The 18,429-nt window shown below is 47.5% G+C and overlaps 1 protein-coding gene across 4 annotated transcripts; it reads right to left on the reverse strand.

Annotated features, from left to right (window-relative positions):
- Positions 1–1,635: 1,635 nt before the first annotated feature.
- On the reverse strand, positions 1,636–16,092 carry NFIL3 (nuclear factor, interleukin 3 regulated). Of its 4 annotated transcripts, none has more exons than XM_064482451.1 (2): positions 16,071–16,092; positions 1,636–3,496 (listed from the first exon to the last, which is right to left on the reverse strand). In XM_064482451.1, exon 2 carries the CDS (start codon positions 3,316–3,318, stop codon positions 1,933–1,935), a length of 1,386 nt encoding a protein of 461 aa, XP_064338521.1. In that variant the 5' UTR covers positions 3,319–3,496; positions 16,071–16,092; the 3' UTR covers positions 1,636–1,932. The 4 variants fall into 4 exon arrangements, with proteins under 4 accessions (XP_064338521.1, XP_064338519.1, XP_064338520.1 ...); XM_064482449.1 differs by lacking the exon at positions 16,071–16,092 and adding an exon at positions 15,412–15,565; XM_064482450.1 differs by lacking the exon at positions 16,071–16,092 and adding an exon at positions 7,561–7,864.
- Positions 16,093–18,429: the final 2,337 nt, after the last annotated feature.

Raw genomic sequence — 18,429 nt, forward strand, 5'->3', positions numbered from 1 at the left:
GTGTTGATTCACAGTAAACTGGAGGGAACTAAAGCTTTTTCCCTCCAGATGTAGTTATTTCTGGTTTTTTTGTTTTGTTTTTCCCCAGTTGTGAACTTGGACAGCCTTCTGTTTTCCCGCTTGACACAGAAACTTGACTGCACCTTGTAACCCTCTTCTCATTCATGTTGTTAGAGTCGTTGCGTCCACTCTAGGGTGTGACACCCTTCTGGATCCTAACTTGCCATCCGACATCTTCGCCCTCCTCCGCTTTGCAGCATTCCCAAGTGAGATGGGTTTGCCTCTGGGCCCCACCCGGAAACGGGGCAGTTACTGAAGCCAGCAGGCCAGGGGCCAAGATGGGCAACGCACTTCTCCAAGAGGCAGGAGATTTCAGAGAGAGAACGGGTCGCGGTGTCCAAAGGGACAAGGTGGATGGCACGTGTGTACGTTCCCGCATCGCCTTTAATTCAAAGGATCACTTTGTGAAATAGAAAAGGGCAGGAGGTTTAAGATCTTGAAAATCAGGCTTTATTCAAACCAGGCCGTGAAAAAGATGAGGGAGCCCTGAGGCGGGATGTAGGTCCGGGCTCTTCCCAGATACCACCACGAGACACGGGGAACAGAGCGAGGGTTACCTCACCCGCCATGTGTTTTATGAAGCCTGAGGTCCAGCCCCCGCCCCCAACTCTAGGATGAAAAAGAGGTCAGTGTGGAAAAAGGCAGTTCTGGAGAGGGCTTGGGCGAGGAAAACCGCCACGGAGACAGCTGTGCTGGCCCGACCTTGACCCAGGCCCTGCACCCCGCCCAGAAGCTGGTCCCGCCTGGTCTGCGTTTGGAGACTTTTACTGCTGTGGGGCAACTGAGGGTCCTGGACAAATTGTCACTAACAGTCAAATCATCAATTTACTGAGAATGATGCTTCCTTCCGGGCTTCTGGATCATGAAGAGTTTCCAAACTTGGAGCTATTATATTCATCATTAATGAATTGTTTAAAAAAAAAAAAAAAGAAAGAAAGAAAACAACAAACCGAGCCACTACATACACCCAGACTGTATATGGTAGGTGATCACTGATGTGTTCTTTGAAATTTGGGGAACTAAATAAAAAGTGTTTCACTAGCTAACTCCCTGGACTGCTACACTCTAGAACTGTTAAGATTTACAGTAACATAAAAATGACTTCATCCTTACTCTGTTATTCACCCTTTTAAAAAGAACCTCTAATTAATAAAGTGGGTCAGTGACTCAACTTTCCGCATTCATGCATCATACTTAAGAGAGAGATGACTAAAGGGAAGCTGATGCTAAACAAGTTGGATTTTTCAACTTAAAAAAAAAAAAAAAAGGCAGAGAAAACATAACCTTAAAGGAAGATAGATAATGGGGAGTAATTTTGTAAATTAGTCTCAAATGCAAGAAAATTCACTCCCCACCACCCCTTGTCCCCTCCCCGCTGGAAGATTTTCAAACTTATCATAGCCTGGGCCAAAGTAGAGAAAAGAAAAAAAAAATTATGTGTTGACCATATGTTCTGCTTTTCCCTTACTGATGGGAAGAAAAAACTCGCCCAAATAAGTAAAATCAGAGCATCTTAGTATCTATTTTTGTAACTTAAATTACTTTCCCATAAAATTAAGTGCCATGGAGCAGAAGTTCTGTGTTTGTCACCAATCCTTTATTGAAACTGGTAACTTACACACTTTATGGGAAAACAACAAAAATAATGTCCCATATATACAGCCTTTGCAATGGACTCTGTGACTACACCCAAGGCAGAGTGATAACACAATCTAATCTTCATAGTAATTTGTGCACAAAAAGACACCCGACAGACAACGTGTGAACGTTACAGTGAAATGACACAGGTCCAGTGAAAACTCAGCCTAATACAAAACATACTCATCTATTGCCAAAGACAGCGAGATGCCCAGAGCCGGTTCAGTAGTAACTTCACCCGGAGTCCGAAGCAGAGATCTGGTGCGTGGCGATCAGTCTCTTGAGTGAGACCACCTCTGCCGGCAAGTGTGCGATCCCCTGCTTCAGAAACAAGTTCTCTGGGTCCGAAACTTCGTACCCAGTGTCTTTCACTTCAACAACGCCAGTTTTGAAACCGCCCTGGCTTTTGCCGTTCAGGTCTTTTTGATGCCAGTGTTCGGCTTTGAGGGACCAGTCTTGAATGTTCGTCACTTGCACTGAAAAGGGAGTGAGGGAGGAAGGGACCAGGGTGGGGGCAGGATGCTTCTCGAGTTCAAAGTGTCTCTTGGACGTCATGTCAAGGGGCGAGGGAAGCTTGGGCGCGGCGTCAAACTCGTTCTCCAGGGCTTCCACTTTTATCTGCATGGCTTTGGCTTTAATGCGAAGCTTGTGCGGCAGGGCAGAGGAATTCACTTCGGGGACCTTAACCACGGTGGCGTGGGCGCGCTGCAGTTCCACGGGGGAGTGGATCGGGCCCTTGGGGACCTGCTGCTCGTCTTCGCCGTCCGACGACTTTCCCACGGCCCCGTCATCAGTCTCCGACGTCCTCGGAGAGTTGCTGGAGGACCGGTTGGCCTGCAGCAGCGGCGGGGAGTGCGCGTAACCAGGAAACGACCCCCCCATGTAGGTCTGATACAGGGCTGCCCGGTAGGCACCCCGCTCATCTCTCGGCTCCCTGGCGAAGCTCTCCAGCTCCATGGGCTCCTGCTTGATGACCTGGAACTTGCTTTCAGGACTTCTGCAGCCGCTCTGCGCGGGGCCCTCCTGCGAGTGCTCCAGCGAGAGCACTTCGGAAGCGTCAGACAGAGAGCTCTGCGGGGAGTGCTTAATGACCGAAATGCAGCTGCTGGCCACCATCGAGGGCTCGTGCTCGTCCACGAAGGCGCCCACGCTGCCCTTGGACGTCTGGTAGTCTTGAAAGTACACAGCCGTCGAGTTGCTCAGCTTCTGAATCTCCTGGGCATAGGCTGTCGAGCTAATCAAACCAAACTTCAATTTCAGGGAAAGCAGTTCGGCTTTTAAAGTGGCGTTTTCCTCCCCCAGTGCAATCAGCTTGTTCTCTAAAACCAGGTCGTTCAGCCGACGCTTCTCACGAGACCTCTTGGCCGCCTCGTTGTTCTTCCGCCTCTTTTCCCAGTACATGGCGTCCTTCTTCTCGTCGGGGATGAATTCCCGTTTCCTCCGGCACGCCGAAGATTTGCTTTTCCCCACGCTTCCTTCATTTAGCAGTAGGTCTTCGGGCGCCAAGTCTTCGGAGACTTCAGTCAAGGCAGAGTTAAGCACCATCATCTTGTCCACGGCGCTCCCGGGATCGTGGGCCGCCTGCTCCTTCTTGATGCTCTGCATTTTTCTCAGCTGCATCAGAAACAGCCTTCACCTACCTACGCGGGGCAGGGGAGCAAGTTACTTCCCCAGGCCTCTCAAACGCTCTAAAACCCGTGGTTTAACATCCATCAATATTCTTCCTTTTGTTCTACCGTCCAGACTCAATCTCTCTGGCTCCTCTTAGCTGAACGGAGTAGGCAGTCTTGTAGGTGACCTGCAATACACGAAAAGAAACAGTTACTTGGTAAGTATTTATTACCCGTTCTGTACAAGAAACGGCACTCAGCACTTAGGGTACGTGGGTCTGAACAAGGTGCAGTGTTTTTTCCTTTGAAGAGTTTACAATCTTGAAACCAAAGTAAGCAACCAATTGACACAACATTGTAAAATGACTATAACTCAATGAAAGAAAAGAAAGAGAGAGAGAGAGAGAGAGAGAAAGAAAGAAAGAAAGAAAGAAAGAAAGAAAGAAAGAAAGAAAGAAAGAAAGAAAGAAAGAAAGAAAGAAAGAAAGAAAGAAAGAAAGAAAGAAAAGGAAGGAAGGAGGGAAAGAAAGAAAGAGAAAGAAAGAGAAGGAAGGAAGGAAAGAAAAGAAAGAAAAGAAGGAAGGAAGGAGGGAAAGAAAGAAAGAAAGAAGGAAAGAAAAAGAAAGAAAGAGAAGGAAGGAAAGAAAGAAAGAAGGAAGGAAGGCGGGAAAGAAAGAAAGAAAGAAAAGAAAGAAAGAAAGAAAGAAAGAAAGAAAGAAAGAAAGAAAGAAAGAAAGAAAGAAAAGGAAAGAAAAAGAAAGAAAGAAAGAAAAGAAAAGAAAGAAAAAAAGAAAGAAAAGAAAGGAAGAAGGGAAGAAAGCAAATCCCTGTACTGTAGAGTCGTGAGGGACAAACCCCCAGTGCGAGCTGTCGTATTGGCAGAGGAACGCGTGGTCCAGGGCAGTGAGAGAAAAACACACACCTGCCCCGGGGAGAAACTGAGGAAGGCTGTGTTTCGGGAGAAGACACGGTGGGGAGGGGGACGAGGGACAGGGCATGACAGGAAGGAGATGACAGATCCCCGCTGGCTGGTAAGTGCTTGCAGACTGGGTGCTTCTGGATAATTTTCGGTCGCATTTCTATCGCTGCCAAGCAAACAAGCTCACCTCATAAAAAGGAACTTCTCCAAGTAAACTCCTTTAATGTCAGTAAACAAATTTTGTAACTGCATGGAATAAAACATAAATGGGGCTAAGTTTTTATTTCCACAAAAATGAAAATAAAAGCCACACAAACAACGGAGTTGCAGCTTTTTAACTGGACTCTTATGTGGGCAAATCCTGTCCCTCAAACCCCCGATGGGCTATGTCAAGGTCATTCTGCCAAGAGACTCAGCACACCTGGAAAGGGTTCCTCTCAATAAAGCCATCTCTTTGACGTATTTGCACTATGAGGTTAGAAATGTTCCTTCTTCTGATTCCTTCAAATTGACTTATCAAGCATTCACTTAAGATGGAAGCATTCAAAGTGCTTTTTTTGGTCCTGAAAATTCTGTCAAAATAGATTTCATGTATCTAATAGCTTTGTACCAAAATAAACAGTTACTATTTAAAGGGATTTTTTTTTAAAGTAGAGTGCATTCTTGAAATGTAAATTTATTTTAAACTGAGAGAACCTAAAATTATTTTAAACTGAGAGAATCTAATTATGGAAAGAATTTCTTTCCATTTTATGAATTAGTTTCAAACAAAATATAAGAACTCAAAAATAGAACCAAATAGCTTCCTTTTCCACTGATGACACGGTTCTAATCTGCATTTGGCCTGACACGAGATAATAAATCCATATTAGGTTCCAATAACAATCCTCTCATGGTGGTTCTGGATCTGTGTTTCTGGACAGGGCTTCCTTGCCTAATTTCCCAGCAGGGAAAACTTCCATAAAGGAGATGTGGCAAGACAACTGCTCATTCAGCACTCTACCCTGCCCCATTAAAAAGATTGAATGTTTTTGTTTCATGTCATTCTGCCTTCCTTGTGCATAGTTCTACAATGACTAATGAAATGAAGTTTAATTTTATCAGCTGGAAAAGCCTGCCAGCCTCTTGTGTCTTTTCCAGAAGGAGCAGAAGGAATGACGTAACAGTTCCAGGATCACAAAGACTCAGGTTTAATGCCACGTTTGTATCCATCCAACTGAGCCAACGGAAACAGTGAGTTGCAACTCGGGAAAATTTGTGATTACAAACACCCTGCTTCTGTTTGTTTTTGATAATACAGCTTTAATGGGAAGTGAAGGCAAAGAGTCTGCCAGAGCAGGCGGTGATGGTGTAGAAAGGAGATCTTTCTAGTTATCACTTAGTACAACAACACAGCCTCCTCTATTTCCACTCAGCTTTCTTGTTCTGACATGAAAACTCATTTGCCCTCTGCATACTGAATGGATTCTTTCCTCCTGTTAAGAATGGGTATTCCCTCCACAGAATGTACAACATCAAAAGGAAACCCTCATGTAAACTATGGACGTTGGTTGATAATAACGTGTCCACGTTGGTTCAGCGATGGTACCAAATACGCCCACTGATGAGGGATGCTGAGGGGAGGGGAGGGCTACGTGTGAACTCTCTGTATTTTCTGCTCAATTCTGTTGTGAACCTGAAACAGCTCTAAAAGAATAAAGTCTATCAAAAAAAAAAAAAAAGGGTATTCCCTAATGCAGTTAAGTCCTTCCCCCTTTAAGTCAAATAAATGTTGAGGCAAAAGGTAAAAACTCCAGCTAAAGAAGGACTATTACATTGAACTTTTTTCCCAAAGTGCCCTTCAAATCTCCACTGTATCCTCAGGGACCTCTGTTTTTCAAAGCATCATGGAGTTCCCTGTACGCTATTATTCTGAGTATATTTGCCGCTTGAGAACCTTTCTCTTCTTTACATTTTTTAATTTGTCCCTTCCCTGGAAAAAAATTACATTCCTTCTACATTTCACCTCACTTACGAGTTTTTCCCATGACGCTTTTGAAATGTCCCACCGTGCTGTCTGCCTTTGCCACTCTCCCTAAACTTTTCATTATGTCATCATATCATACCCGTTTTCATCACATGCATGGAGTGAGTGGGGACTCTCTTCAGCCTCCTGGTCCAAAGATGTGTGCTGGGTCTGGTGTGAGTGAGGGCAGACAGCCCTCGTCATGCTGCCTGGAGGAAAATGATCCCACCTCTATTTAAGTTTAAAAATCTCACTTGTCTTAAAATCTCAAATGTGACAATGAATATATGTATGTTCATGTATAACGGAAAAATTGTGCTCTACACTGGAATTTGACACAACATGTTAAAATGATTACAAATCAATACAAAATGTTAAAAAGAAAAATCTCGTGGCTCCTTTCTTCTTGGTGTCTAAGTCCCATGTGCCCACTTTGTCATCTCCACAACTTTGTTGGCATGTTTAAAACCTGTGGGAAAATCTCATTTCTTTTCCATTAGTCTCCTCCCTATTGGAACTTCACTCTGTGTACCAGAATCTAGATTCTTCCCTCACCTGCACAAATTAACTGTCTCTATGACCCCTATCAGCAAATCACCACGTAGTGTATTAGCATATTTTCGGTAATATTATTTATCAAATAACCTTACAGAGTTGAAAGAAGTTTATCACAGTGTGAGATAATGCAGAGAGGTGCTGATTCTGGACCACGTGTATCTTCCTCCGTTTGTTTTATAAGCCCAGCTAGACTACAGATTCCTTACGGGCGCAAATGAATGTATTTGTATCCTGGCAACAAACTGAACATATTAGGTGCTCAACGTCTGATTGACAGTCACTCATTTGCCACACATAAGAGAGTTTTGTAACCAAAAGCACTTTTCTGACACATTCTTTTTAATTTAGTCTCACGGTGGAAATCCTAAAAAAGATACTTTGCTTATTGACAGAGAGCTTCTCTTACTCTTTGCTTGATTTATTCAACACCTACTGCATACCTGGCACTGAGGAAGACTGGGGGCACATAAATCCAACTCCCAAGGGTCAAGGGATCCCCTTATTCCAGCGGGGGAGACAGACTTGTGAGCCAGGGATGCGCAAGGAGCGCCGCCCACGTCAGGCCGGGGGTTGGTGCACAGATCACATCGTTTCCAGCCTGCACTGCTTTTTCTCTTGGGAGGGTGAAAATAAAAACAGTGATGACCATTTGCTGAACACTTAGTACGCAAGAAGCACGGTGAGCCTGGCCTGTCATAATTTCACTACCCTCATGATAATAACCACTTTCAAACAAGAAAACTAAGGCTCAGAGAAGTTAAGCAACTTGCCCAGCGTCACACAGCCAGTTAAGTGGCAGAGCTGATTCCAGCCCAGCTCTGACTGCAATCCAGTCCCTCTCACGGTCCGGTTTCCTCTTCTGTACTTGCAGGGGGCTGTTCTGGTGGGGACTTCTGCAGTGCATCTCAATTACATTCAGTTCCTTTCTGTGTTGCTCTCATTTCTGAGTCATTTATACTCATTTCCTAAGTTACTCTGGGGGCAGTAAAGCACTCTTAGATGCCGCCAGAACTTCCTTAAGACGACAAAGGTGCCACCTGGGACTTCTCTCCAGCTTCCTTGGAGATGTTCTACATCCTGAAAGTATTTAATAAATTGAGAAAACATTCTACATTTTCATCTCTTTGCTAAAATTTTAATCTCCTAGCAGTCTTATGTGCTAAAATAAACAGAGGAAAAGAAAAGTGCTAGCTATTGGCATTGTCACCTGTGATTTTTCTAGTACAAAAGCAAAATGTATCCATTTTCAACATGGGGTGGGGGGAGCAGTTAAAACCCAGAAAGGCTGAGTGACTTTGCCAGGATCACGCAGCACGTGAGGGCAGAGGTGCGGGGGGCAACGAATCTATTTGTGCCCTTCAACCATCAATTTAAATGAAAGCGAACGCAAAGCTAGTTTACAACGCCTTCTGAAAACATCAGTATTTATGATCAACTAATGACTTTATTTCAGATTCTGATGTTTTCCCCTTATGATTAATTTAACAGTCAGTTCACCTCTGCCTTCTGTTCTCAGATCACCACTAACGCTGCGTTACATCAGTCACCACTAGTTTCCCTTCTGGTGAGTAATTGACACTAAATGCCAATTCTATGATGCTGGCGTGTCCAGCACGATCAGCTTCATTACACCCATTAGATAATATGGCTGCTGCTTAAAAACACAAATAAAAAGAGAAATTTAAGAGCAGGAGTCATCACATTCCAATGACATTATTTTCCCATACCTAACGCGGACGTGCCGTTGCTAATTGACGCTTTTTCATAGTACATCACGCTATTTCTACAGGAGTTAGGTTTCGCAAGCCCAGATTTTACGGTCTATTTAAGTCAGATGACCTAAATGCTATTTTAAATTAAGATTAAAATTTGGTTTAGAAAATTCTCTAAAAGAATAAAGAGTTCCAACACAAATTCTAGACCAAATTTCTCCTCGAGGAGGAATCTCATTCCTTATGTTTGACCTATATCTTCCCTGGCCTCCAATGCATCTCTCAGAGAACTATTGGTTGACAATCCAAACTTGTTACAGAACAAAAAGAAACATTTTGTTTCAAGCATCTAAAATCTTACTAATAGTTTAGACATTAAAATCTACCATGAGAAAACTCTGTTACTAATTATCTCTTCAAGGGGGAAGTCTTATTGCAAATTGCTTCTGTTACAAGTTTTGATTTTAAAACTGTCAATACAAGATGAAATACTATTTGATGAGCCGCATGATTTGGAAATATTTTTATAGAACTACTCATTTTTCCTCTACTCTCTGAATGTATTCATTATACCCTCAGAGGTATAGTATAGATACCATTAAAGAAAAAAAAAGTTCTTTTATGTTCAACTACAAACCACCTCTCTACTAAGAAGGTAGTTGCTTATTTTTGAGATAAACACCATTTTAGTGAAAAAAATAAAGTCACTGAATCAACTCTTAGCTCTTTAAACTAGTAATACTAGCGAAATGTTAACCTACGTTTTCCTCCTGTGGGTAAAATCCGTGACATGATCATTTCAGTAAAATGCTTTATTTCTTTTCATGAATAAAAATCAAATCTACGGGGAAGTGGGGAATGAAAAAATTCAGGAAATGCTGAAGTTGCACAAGGATTTTCTGATCAGGCTGAAAAATAAAAGGCTTTTTAAATTAAGACAACTATGTTAAACTTCTCTAAGGGCCAATGAAGTGCCTCCCATTAATAATATAATTCTGCCTCTAGTAACACAGACTTTAAACTTGAAGTCAGAGAGAAATGTATACTTGATCAAGATATGAACACACACATAAACGGACTCTCACACTTTGCCAAAATCTACCCTATCATGGCAACAAACTGACCTACTTTTTCTATTCGGGTGCCTCTGTAAATGAATGTGTCAAAACCAGAGCGAGCTTATGATAAATGCAAATATTTCTAATTTCTTGCTGTTTTATCTTCAACAAAGAACTACCTGAAAATTAGATTTAAACTTAATAAATAGGAGAACAACACTGTATTTCATTGCAGCATCAATATAATTTAAGGAATTGAAATATGAAATAGTACAACTTTACATTCATAAAAAGAGGCCACTGTTTGTAACCTAACTCAGGATGAAAATATCCTGAAGACTGCTTGGTCTGAGCGCAGATCCTAACGTGTCCAAACAAATCCAAGGCTTGAGGGAGGGGGAGGGAGGGGGTGTGTGTGAAATACTAATGCATTAAAAAAAACCAGAAACAAAACCGCAGTCACTTCGAAATGAGGAACATTAATTTTCCTGAAGTTTCAAAAAGATAATTTATCAGTCTATCAACTATCTGAAATCTTAAGTGACACCAGTAATCATGAAATAACCCAGTTATAGGACATTCTGCATCTGCTAAGAAATGCCAGGATACATGCAACATGGGAGTAATGATGGCAAGTAAAAACGGGGCGCGTGCGGGGGCTGGGTGGGGAAAGGGTACAGAAGGGCAAGTTTCTGAATGTTCCCAACTACACTGAAGGATCACATTCCAGTTTCCCTCAGCTTGACTTCTTAACTTCTTCTTCACGTTCCTTCCCAGGGCACAGAAGATTACAAATGTCACTACTCTACTACGTGCCTTATGAAGAGAACAGATCATTTTAAATGTTTATTTTTAGTGTTTATTTGAAGGCTACTTAATTCCAGTTTAAGATCCCTAGAAAGTTAATTAATAAAAGACACCATGTTCTGATAGCTAAAAGGCTTTTATAAACATCATTCTGCTTCCAATAAAACGGAGTCCTCAAAGCAGATTATTATGAAAGGCATCTAGTAAATCCCTACTGAACTTTCTTATCATAAAAACAAGCTTACACTCTCTAATTAAACCATATAAGAAACAGAATTTTTTTTAACTACAAGAAAGCTATTTGTAATGAAATTTGAGAGATAATTGAGGGTGGCGGTCATACAAATTCATTTTGAAACTGAAAAACTCTTGTGTAATGTCTGTGATCAAAGGTCAATGTCTTTCGACATTCTCATACAAATCCAATCTGGATAAAACTCAACTCAAATATAATTCAGAAAAATAACAGGATATCAAACAATGTGTTAACCCCGTGAAACACAGGCATACCTTACAAAAACAAGAAATGAATATTAAAGGAAACCTCAATTACATTGTTTCTGTCATATTTTGAACCGAATCCCAAGTGTGCTCTCATTCCTTAATACACATTAAAAATAAACAACGTTTAACAGCATCAATGCCATCTGGGTTACAATGGAAATAATGAAGTATGTGTGATTTTAACTCGGGTAAAAATAAAGCCTGGGCAGTGTGACTGCACCTTTTCCATTCCATGCTGCAATCACATTCACGTCTCGGAACTGACGCTGTGGACCAAAGCAAGGTCAACTAGAAATATCCACTCAGCTGGTGAGTCAGGCACGTTGCTCAACATGGGAAAGGGCCCGAACAAAGGGTTTTAATTTTCAGGCTGTTGCATCACAGTGATGTTATAATTGCACCTCACAAAGATAAGTCTTGAACACAGAAAAGGAAATTGTTTCAAAAACTGCAGTGAGCTTGCATTCACACTCAGGGAAGGGACGGAGGCAGAGCCCCTCCCTCCCCCTCCCCCACGCCACCCCGTTTCAAGCTCCTGGCCTGGGTTGCTAAACGATTTCCCTTCGCCTCCACTTCCTTATCTACAAAGTGGGGAGGATAATAGACCGGTCCACGCTGTGTCTGGCACGTGCAGGGTACGTGTACAGAAAATGTTAGCTCTTAATCTCGTTTTTGAAGGATGAGCAGAATGAAGGCAATGATGACGAGGATCTGTTCTAGGCCTAATTTTTGCCTCCTGCTCCCCAAGCCCAAAACCAAATGCAACTGACTTCCGTATCAGTCGAAAGGGCCAACCATCAGCAGTCATGGGGCGTGTCTTTACTTTATAGGCTGCACATCACCCTCCCAGAGAGCTTACCTGTGAGGTCTAACAGCCTCTGATCTCAGAGCAGAGAACCTGAGATGCAGAGATCGCCCAGGCCCCAGACAACCATCACAGAGAGGCCAAGGGAACTGGACAAAGGCAGCTGTTTGGCACTTCCTACACCATTCCTGCCACCATCAGCTCACCTCTCCCTCCCTCCCTCTCTCTATCTCTGTTCCTTTAAACAGTTCCCCATGAATCTCATGACTTGGGAAGTTTGAGGTTCTGGGATCCTGTCAAGAATTCCCTTCCAACTAAAATTACCATTGAGTGTAATGGCAAATAGTTTTGAGGAAAAAGAAAAAAAACCCGAATCATCACTCGAACGAAAAAGCACAGTATTTCAAGAAGACTCTAACTAAATGCTGAGTTCAAATTTCAGTCTGTCATTGTCCAAAGACGTAAGCAGAGAAAAAAGGTGAATACCTTTATCAAAAATACATGTGTCTCTGGTTCCTGGTCACTTGCATAGGAAACGTTTACTGAGCTCCTCACGACTGCCTAGATCAACAGGTTTTATTTCCTCAGTTTACCCTGGAGGCCTGTGGAAATCAGGGCAAGCCGCCCAAGATCACAGGCTGGGGCCTGGGACCCAGCTCTTCTGAGCCCAGAGCCCGAGTTCTTATGTTAGCATTTCACTGGTCCCCAACTACTCACTGGCTTGACACTCAAGAGAGAAACGGGTTAGGGTCTGGGGTGGAGGACAGGCTCCCCCAGAAGCCAATTTTCAACAAAGCACTTGGCGCTTACGCGCTTTTCAGGGGACATCTGTGAGGCTGCCGTGAACTCACCGAGAATTACTGCAACGCGCGCAATCTCAGAAGCCTTACGGCCAGGATGGAAGCCCTGTAGCCTCACAGCAGGGCAGCGGCAGCCGTAAGGGCCCTTTGATATATATATGCTTTTTGAACTCGGGGCATTCGAGTTCTCTCTACGCTAGCCTTTGACAACAAAAACTAAAGGTTCAAAAAAAAAAAAAAAATCGACTCGACTGGTTACAGTCAAGCCGGGCCCGCCTATCATCACCATCAATGCTGGAGCGCCCCACTCCCAATTTTTGTGGTCTGTTGACATTTAGAGGTTTTCTTCGGTCTTTTTCGCTTTACCAACCGAGAAGCGCTCGGCTCCGACATACAATGAAGCCTCCAGGAACAAAGGTGTCTGCGGCGCTCAGGAGCTCAAGGCGCAGAACCCGGGAAGGCAGGCCCCAGAGCTGCCCGGCGGGGCGCGGGGCTGCCGTCTCCCGGTGGCCTCGCCCGGGGGCCACCCCGCCCCTCCTGCTCCCCTCCCGCCCAGGCGAGCCCACGGAGCGCCGCACTCGCCGGCCCCGGGCGGTCCCCCCGCGCCCCCCGCGCCGCGCCTCCCCAGGACCCGCCTCCCGCCGGGTGGGCGGCGCAGCGGGGCCTCGGCGCCGCCAGGACCCCCGCGCCAGAACAAAGGAATGTGGGGAGGGGGCGAGGAAGAGCGCAGGCCGCCGCGCGGCCCCCGTGCAAGCGCCGCCCAGGGCGCTCCCCGGTGCGGGCCGGGGGCCCCGCCCGCCAACCCCACATCCCCCCAGACCCCAAGGGCGCGCAGGAGGGAGGGGCGCGCCAGGAGGCACAGGAGCGCCCCTGAGGTCGCGATCGGAAGGGGGCGCTACGCGGGCCCCCGGCAGGTCAGGGGCACGCAGCTCGAGCTCCAGAGTAGGTCGGGGTCTGACACCGGGGGCCTGGAGCAATATTAGCTTCCTGGAAAGCAACTTCAATTACTTGGGGTAATATAATTTGCTCCAGGGGTGAATCTTGCAATACGTCCCCCTTTGCCCCCTACCAAACGCCCCCCCCCCAACCCTGCACTAAAATTATTTAAATGTTACATTAGGGGAAAACAAATCTGATACAAACACACCATCACATACATACATTCACACATACACTATGTAAGGGTCCGGGAAGAAATTTAAAATCTGGGTACATTAACTCGTATCATCCTCACATTAATAAAACTGGGGCGTCCACACAAAAATACAATCTACTAACCTATATCTGTTTCCCATAAATCATTTTGTCTGGAGGGAAAAAAAATACGACGTGAAATAAATATTGTGAGCTCATTCGCTGTTGTTATTTACAAAAGCCGAGACTAGAAGATGACACTTGGCCATCCCCTGCTGTTCTCAGGGAACAGCACTTTCCTAAAGCGTCCTTTAAAAAGATAAATGGGAGTCAGCCTCCAGCAAACCACTGGGCTCTGCGAAATGCCTTCCTAAAAATACAATCTTATCAAAGGTCTCCGAAGGCGTGGAGTTAAAACTACAGCAAATGGCCTTGAACTTGTATTTGCACACAGCCCTGGAGAAAACACCAGAAATAGAACGGTGCGGCCACAATTGTCAAAATGTGATAGTTAGGGCTAAATTTAGAAGAACGCACATTTCATTTAGGGCAAAAGACACACATTGGGCAGCATGCGCAAACTCAATGCTTGCCCAGTTGTCTACTTGCCTGCTTAAAATATCCTTAAAAAAAAAAACTGTTACAGTGACATTTTAAAGGCTAAGATTGTCCTACTTTCTTTGTAGCAGGATTATAAAATCACGTAATTAGCTCCCTCTTCCTATGCTCACTGCCAGCAAATTCGTCAGTTACATAATGCAACATTTCCAGGAAACTATTATGTGATCTGTCTTGTCGCGTCTGAAAAAGCAACGACAATTTGGTGAGAAAAAGGGCTGATCGGATGGAATGTATTAAAATTAGGAAGGTGGAGAGGTAAACGTCACAATGGCTCGTCCCAGATTTAAAAATACTAGCTCAGAACACCTAAGGGGCGAGCCCGGGCAGTATTCAAGATCAGAATACAACCCGAGGAATTCTTCCTTTCACGCTTTGAAGGAGTGTTTAAAAATACATCTTGTTTTTTCTTTTAATTTGGGACGTAGTACACATGTAAATAACGATCTAATATCCAACGCTGCGCTAAAATTACCAAATCGTTGCACACGTAGCGCACATTCCCACATCAGCCCGTAATCCCTGCCAGTATGTCACCGTAGGTAGATTATGCAATGTGTGCAAGGACAGATCCCACAGCCTCCCCGAGCGCTGGTAAAACACGCTGACGACAAACAGGGTGGAAAACGTCTGTGCAGACTCAGCCCCGGACACAAACACACGCAGCGCAGGCATTCTCCGAATGCCGTCACCGTTCACGCTCCCAACCCTCTTTCTCAACGAGAAAATCAGGACTCTTCCCCACTACTCAGCCCCCTCCTCGCCGCCGCCGCCAGCCCCTCAGAAGGGACGAGAACGGAAAGAGCGCTGCCCTTCCCCGCGAGATGGCTCAGCCTCGGCTCAGCCTCCCCGGCGCTCTTCTCCACCAAAACATCAATTTTCCTGAAATCGGGAGACATTATGCAACAGCGGCGGGGGGAGCGCAAGCCAGCCTGGGCTACGTGCCGGCGCGAGGGCGCTGCAATCAAAGCAGCCACCTTAAGGTGGCGAGTCCCCTCCTGACAAGGCAGCAAAAGTTTATGTAATGAATGCCCCGCGCACACTCGCCGCCGCCAGCCAGCCCCGCGCACGGCCGGGCCCGGCGCACAGCCCGGCCCGCGCCCCGCGCCCGCCGGCCGCGCGCCCCGGGAGCGGGCGGGGAGCGGGGCGCCGGGCCCCGGCTGGCGGTGGGCGGAGCGCTTACCGTGTTCCTGCTGTCGGGCCGGCGAGCTGGAGCGGCGGGGAGAAGGAACGCGGGCCGGGAACGGAGCCGGCGGCGCGCGGGGACCCAGGTCCGGCCGGGCCTCCGGGGCGGCAGGCGGCGGCGAGGGCGCGGCGCGGGAGGCGGGCGGCGCGCCGGGTCCGCGGGCGCCGTGGCCGCGCCGGGAGATGTGTGTTAGTAGGTCAGTTCCGAGCGCGGCGCTACGTCGCCGCCCGCCAGCCCCGCCGTGACGGGCGGCCGCGGCCCCAATCGCCGCGCCCGCACCCTCCCCCAGCCCGCCGCCAATGGCCGCGGCCGGCGGGGGCGGGCTCTCCGAGGCCCCGCCCCTCCCGCCCCGCCCCCGCCCGCTCCCCCTCCCGGCAGAGCCACCAGCAGCCCGCGTCCCTTCCCGGCCGTGGCCACCGCCGCCGCCCGCGCGCTGGGAGGACCCGCGCCCCGCTCCCGGGTTGCGCAACGGCCGGCGCGGCCGCCTGGACCAGAGCGAGCCTGGGGAGGGGCCCAAGCCCCCCGACTCGCCGCGCCGCCCCCCGCACCGCCGCCTTCGCCCTCTCGGTCGCCGAGGCGCCTTTCTGAGCCCGGCGACCCTCGTTCCCTCGCAGAGGCGCGTTTTGTTCCCCCGAGCGCGCAGCCGGCCGGGCTACCTGTTGCCGACCGAGTACCGGGTCGAGGGCCGCGGGCTGCGGCGGCCCGGGCGTGGCAGGGACCTCCCCGTTCCCCGCCCCGCACACTCCGGGAGGACCGCTCCTCCGCGGGGTGGGCGCGAGGGGAGGCGGGGAGGCGAGGCTGGCGCGCCGCCAGACCTCGGGCGGGCCGCCGAGGGGAGGGGGCCGGGTGGCCGTCTCGAGCCTCGCTGTGCTGCGTCGGCAGCGATTACAATGCCCCGCGCGTCTCCCCAGAAAGCGAGACAGCCCGGAGAGGCGGGGGGGGGGGACCTGGGGGGGGGTGATGGGGGGTGGCGGGGGCGTAGAAAGCGCAACGCACCAGCACCGCCCCCTGCACATTAGGGCGCAGATGACGACTGCAAAGTTGTTGCGTAACCCAGCTGGGAAACGCGGCTCGCGGACGTCCATCTGCCGCCCCGCCGGCTCCTCCCGCGGCCGCGCCGAGAGCGGCCGGCCGGGGCGCGGGTCCGCGGGCCTGGTGCGCCCGGCTGCTCCGTCCGCTGCTGGGGCTCGAGACGGCCGCTCGGGGTCTCTTGATGTTGAAGCTAGAAGCTATTCAGTCATTTTCTGCCTTTAATTCGATGCAGTTGTCTTCTTCTCCCAAATTCCCGGGGGACATAAGAGTCGTAACGAAACGGGAGGAAGGCACCTCGCGGTGAGAGTTAAGTCATCAAGCTAAAGACTGAAGGCACGTGGCACACACACGGCGCATCTATACATAGAGCGGAGGTGCCTGGCTCTGCGAAGGGAGCCATGTTCCTGACGGTGACGCACAGGATTGCCCAAATAGGGAATGTGGCAGGTGCGGAAGGACCTCCTGCTCCGCTTGGACTGTGCAGGAGCTGGGCTGAATGCCTTCCATGACGTTCCACTTTCTTTTCCCCGTGATAAAAATACACTCTTTCAAAAAGGAAAAATTTGAACTAACACCAAAGTTAAAGAGTGGAGTGACCTACCCCCCACCCCGTTGCCATCACCCGTGTCCATCATCAATAGAAAATCTGCTTGCCGAGTTTGTCTCTCTTCTAACCTTTCCCATCCTCGTGTTACAGAATTATAAGTACCGGAAGACTGGTGCTTAAACACGTTTATCACGTTATCAGTTGGGTTTCTGGAAAGCTTCGCGTTTCAAACTATTCTCCAAGGACGATGTTGTGGTTCGGAACACACACATGTTCACAGTTCATCTGGTGGAGTGTAGATTTACCAACAAGGCCCTGACGACATAGACATGCAATATGCGTCTTAACATCTTCCCCAAACCCACCTTCCCAGACGCTCACCAATTGGAAAAGCAAATCTGCGTGTGGCTTTTGAGTCAGCCAGCTCTATCAGACACTTACTCCAAAGAGTAGATTCCATAGATGAAATGAATCCTGATTTTGGTTTGTATTTTCCACTTTTTCTTAAATTTACTAATACATTTCCTTTTCCCCCAAATCCTCACAATGTCCATTATAGCTTTGAAAACCTCTCAGATGAAATTAAAACCGTATGCCTGTTACTTACCTTTTCAGGGTCAGAAATGCAATTAGTTCCCAGAAATGCAGAGTCACTTAGGACATACCCCGCCCCCCAGCACAACCACCTACAGCACATTCTCCACATTGTCTTGCTTTTTAAATAAATTCATAGAATTCCAAACGCTGTTGTAGAATGGGACCCCAAGACCCACCACTTTATAGAAAAACAATGTCAAATTCAAGAAAGGTAGGTAACATGCTTGGAGTCACCCCCAAGTGGTGATCGTGGAGGAATTCTCTGAACCTGGAAACTGGTTCTTTTTGCTGAATTTTGAAACCTGAGGCTCCTCTGATTACTTGCGGGTGTATTTCTAGATTGTGCTTGAATCGTGGTTGTGCATGATTTTTCACTGCCATCTTGCTTGGAAGTCAGATGAAGTGTAAAAGATTATCTGTGGTACCAGCTTAGAAAGTAACTCTTTAGCTCCTCCTGGTGATTAGGAAACCGCTGAACAATACAGAAAAGGATCTGTGCCCGTGACCCGGGACGTGGTGTGTCCAGCGCTGTATCCTGGAACAGTCACAGAATAGGCAGGCACTTGCAGATTAACACAGTGAACGGAGCATAAAACCTAAAACACTGGAAACAAATTACTCAGGTTGGAGGCTTCCAGGAAATCGTCAGCATGTGCCTGACTGTAGAGCAGGGCTGCGACCAGGTCCCAGGAGGAGGAGGAGGAGGAGGGGTCTGGTTGAAGTCATGGAGTCAAAACTTCCTTCGCCTCAGTTCCGCTCAGTTCTAGGGGGGCAGGATGAGGGAGAAGCAGGCAGGGACAGTGATGATGACAGTGATGAGGCAGGAGACAATCAGCCAC

The sequence above is a fragment of the Camelus dromedarius genome, chromosome 36, assembly GCF_036321535.1.
Source record: "Camelus dromedarius isolate mCamDro1 chromosome 36, mCamDro1.pat, whole genome shotgun sequence".
NCBI lineage: Eukaryota > Metazoa > Chordata > Mammalia > Artiodactyla > Camelidae > Camelus > Camelus dromedarius.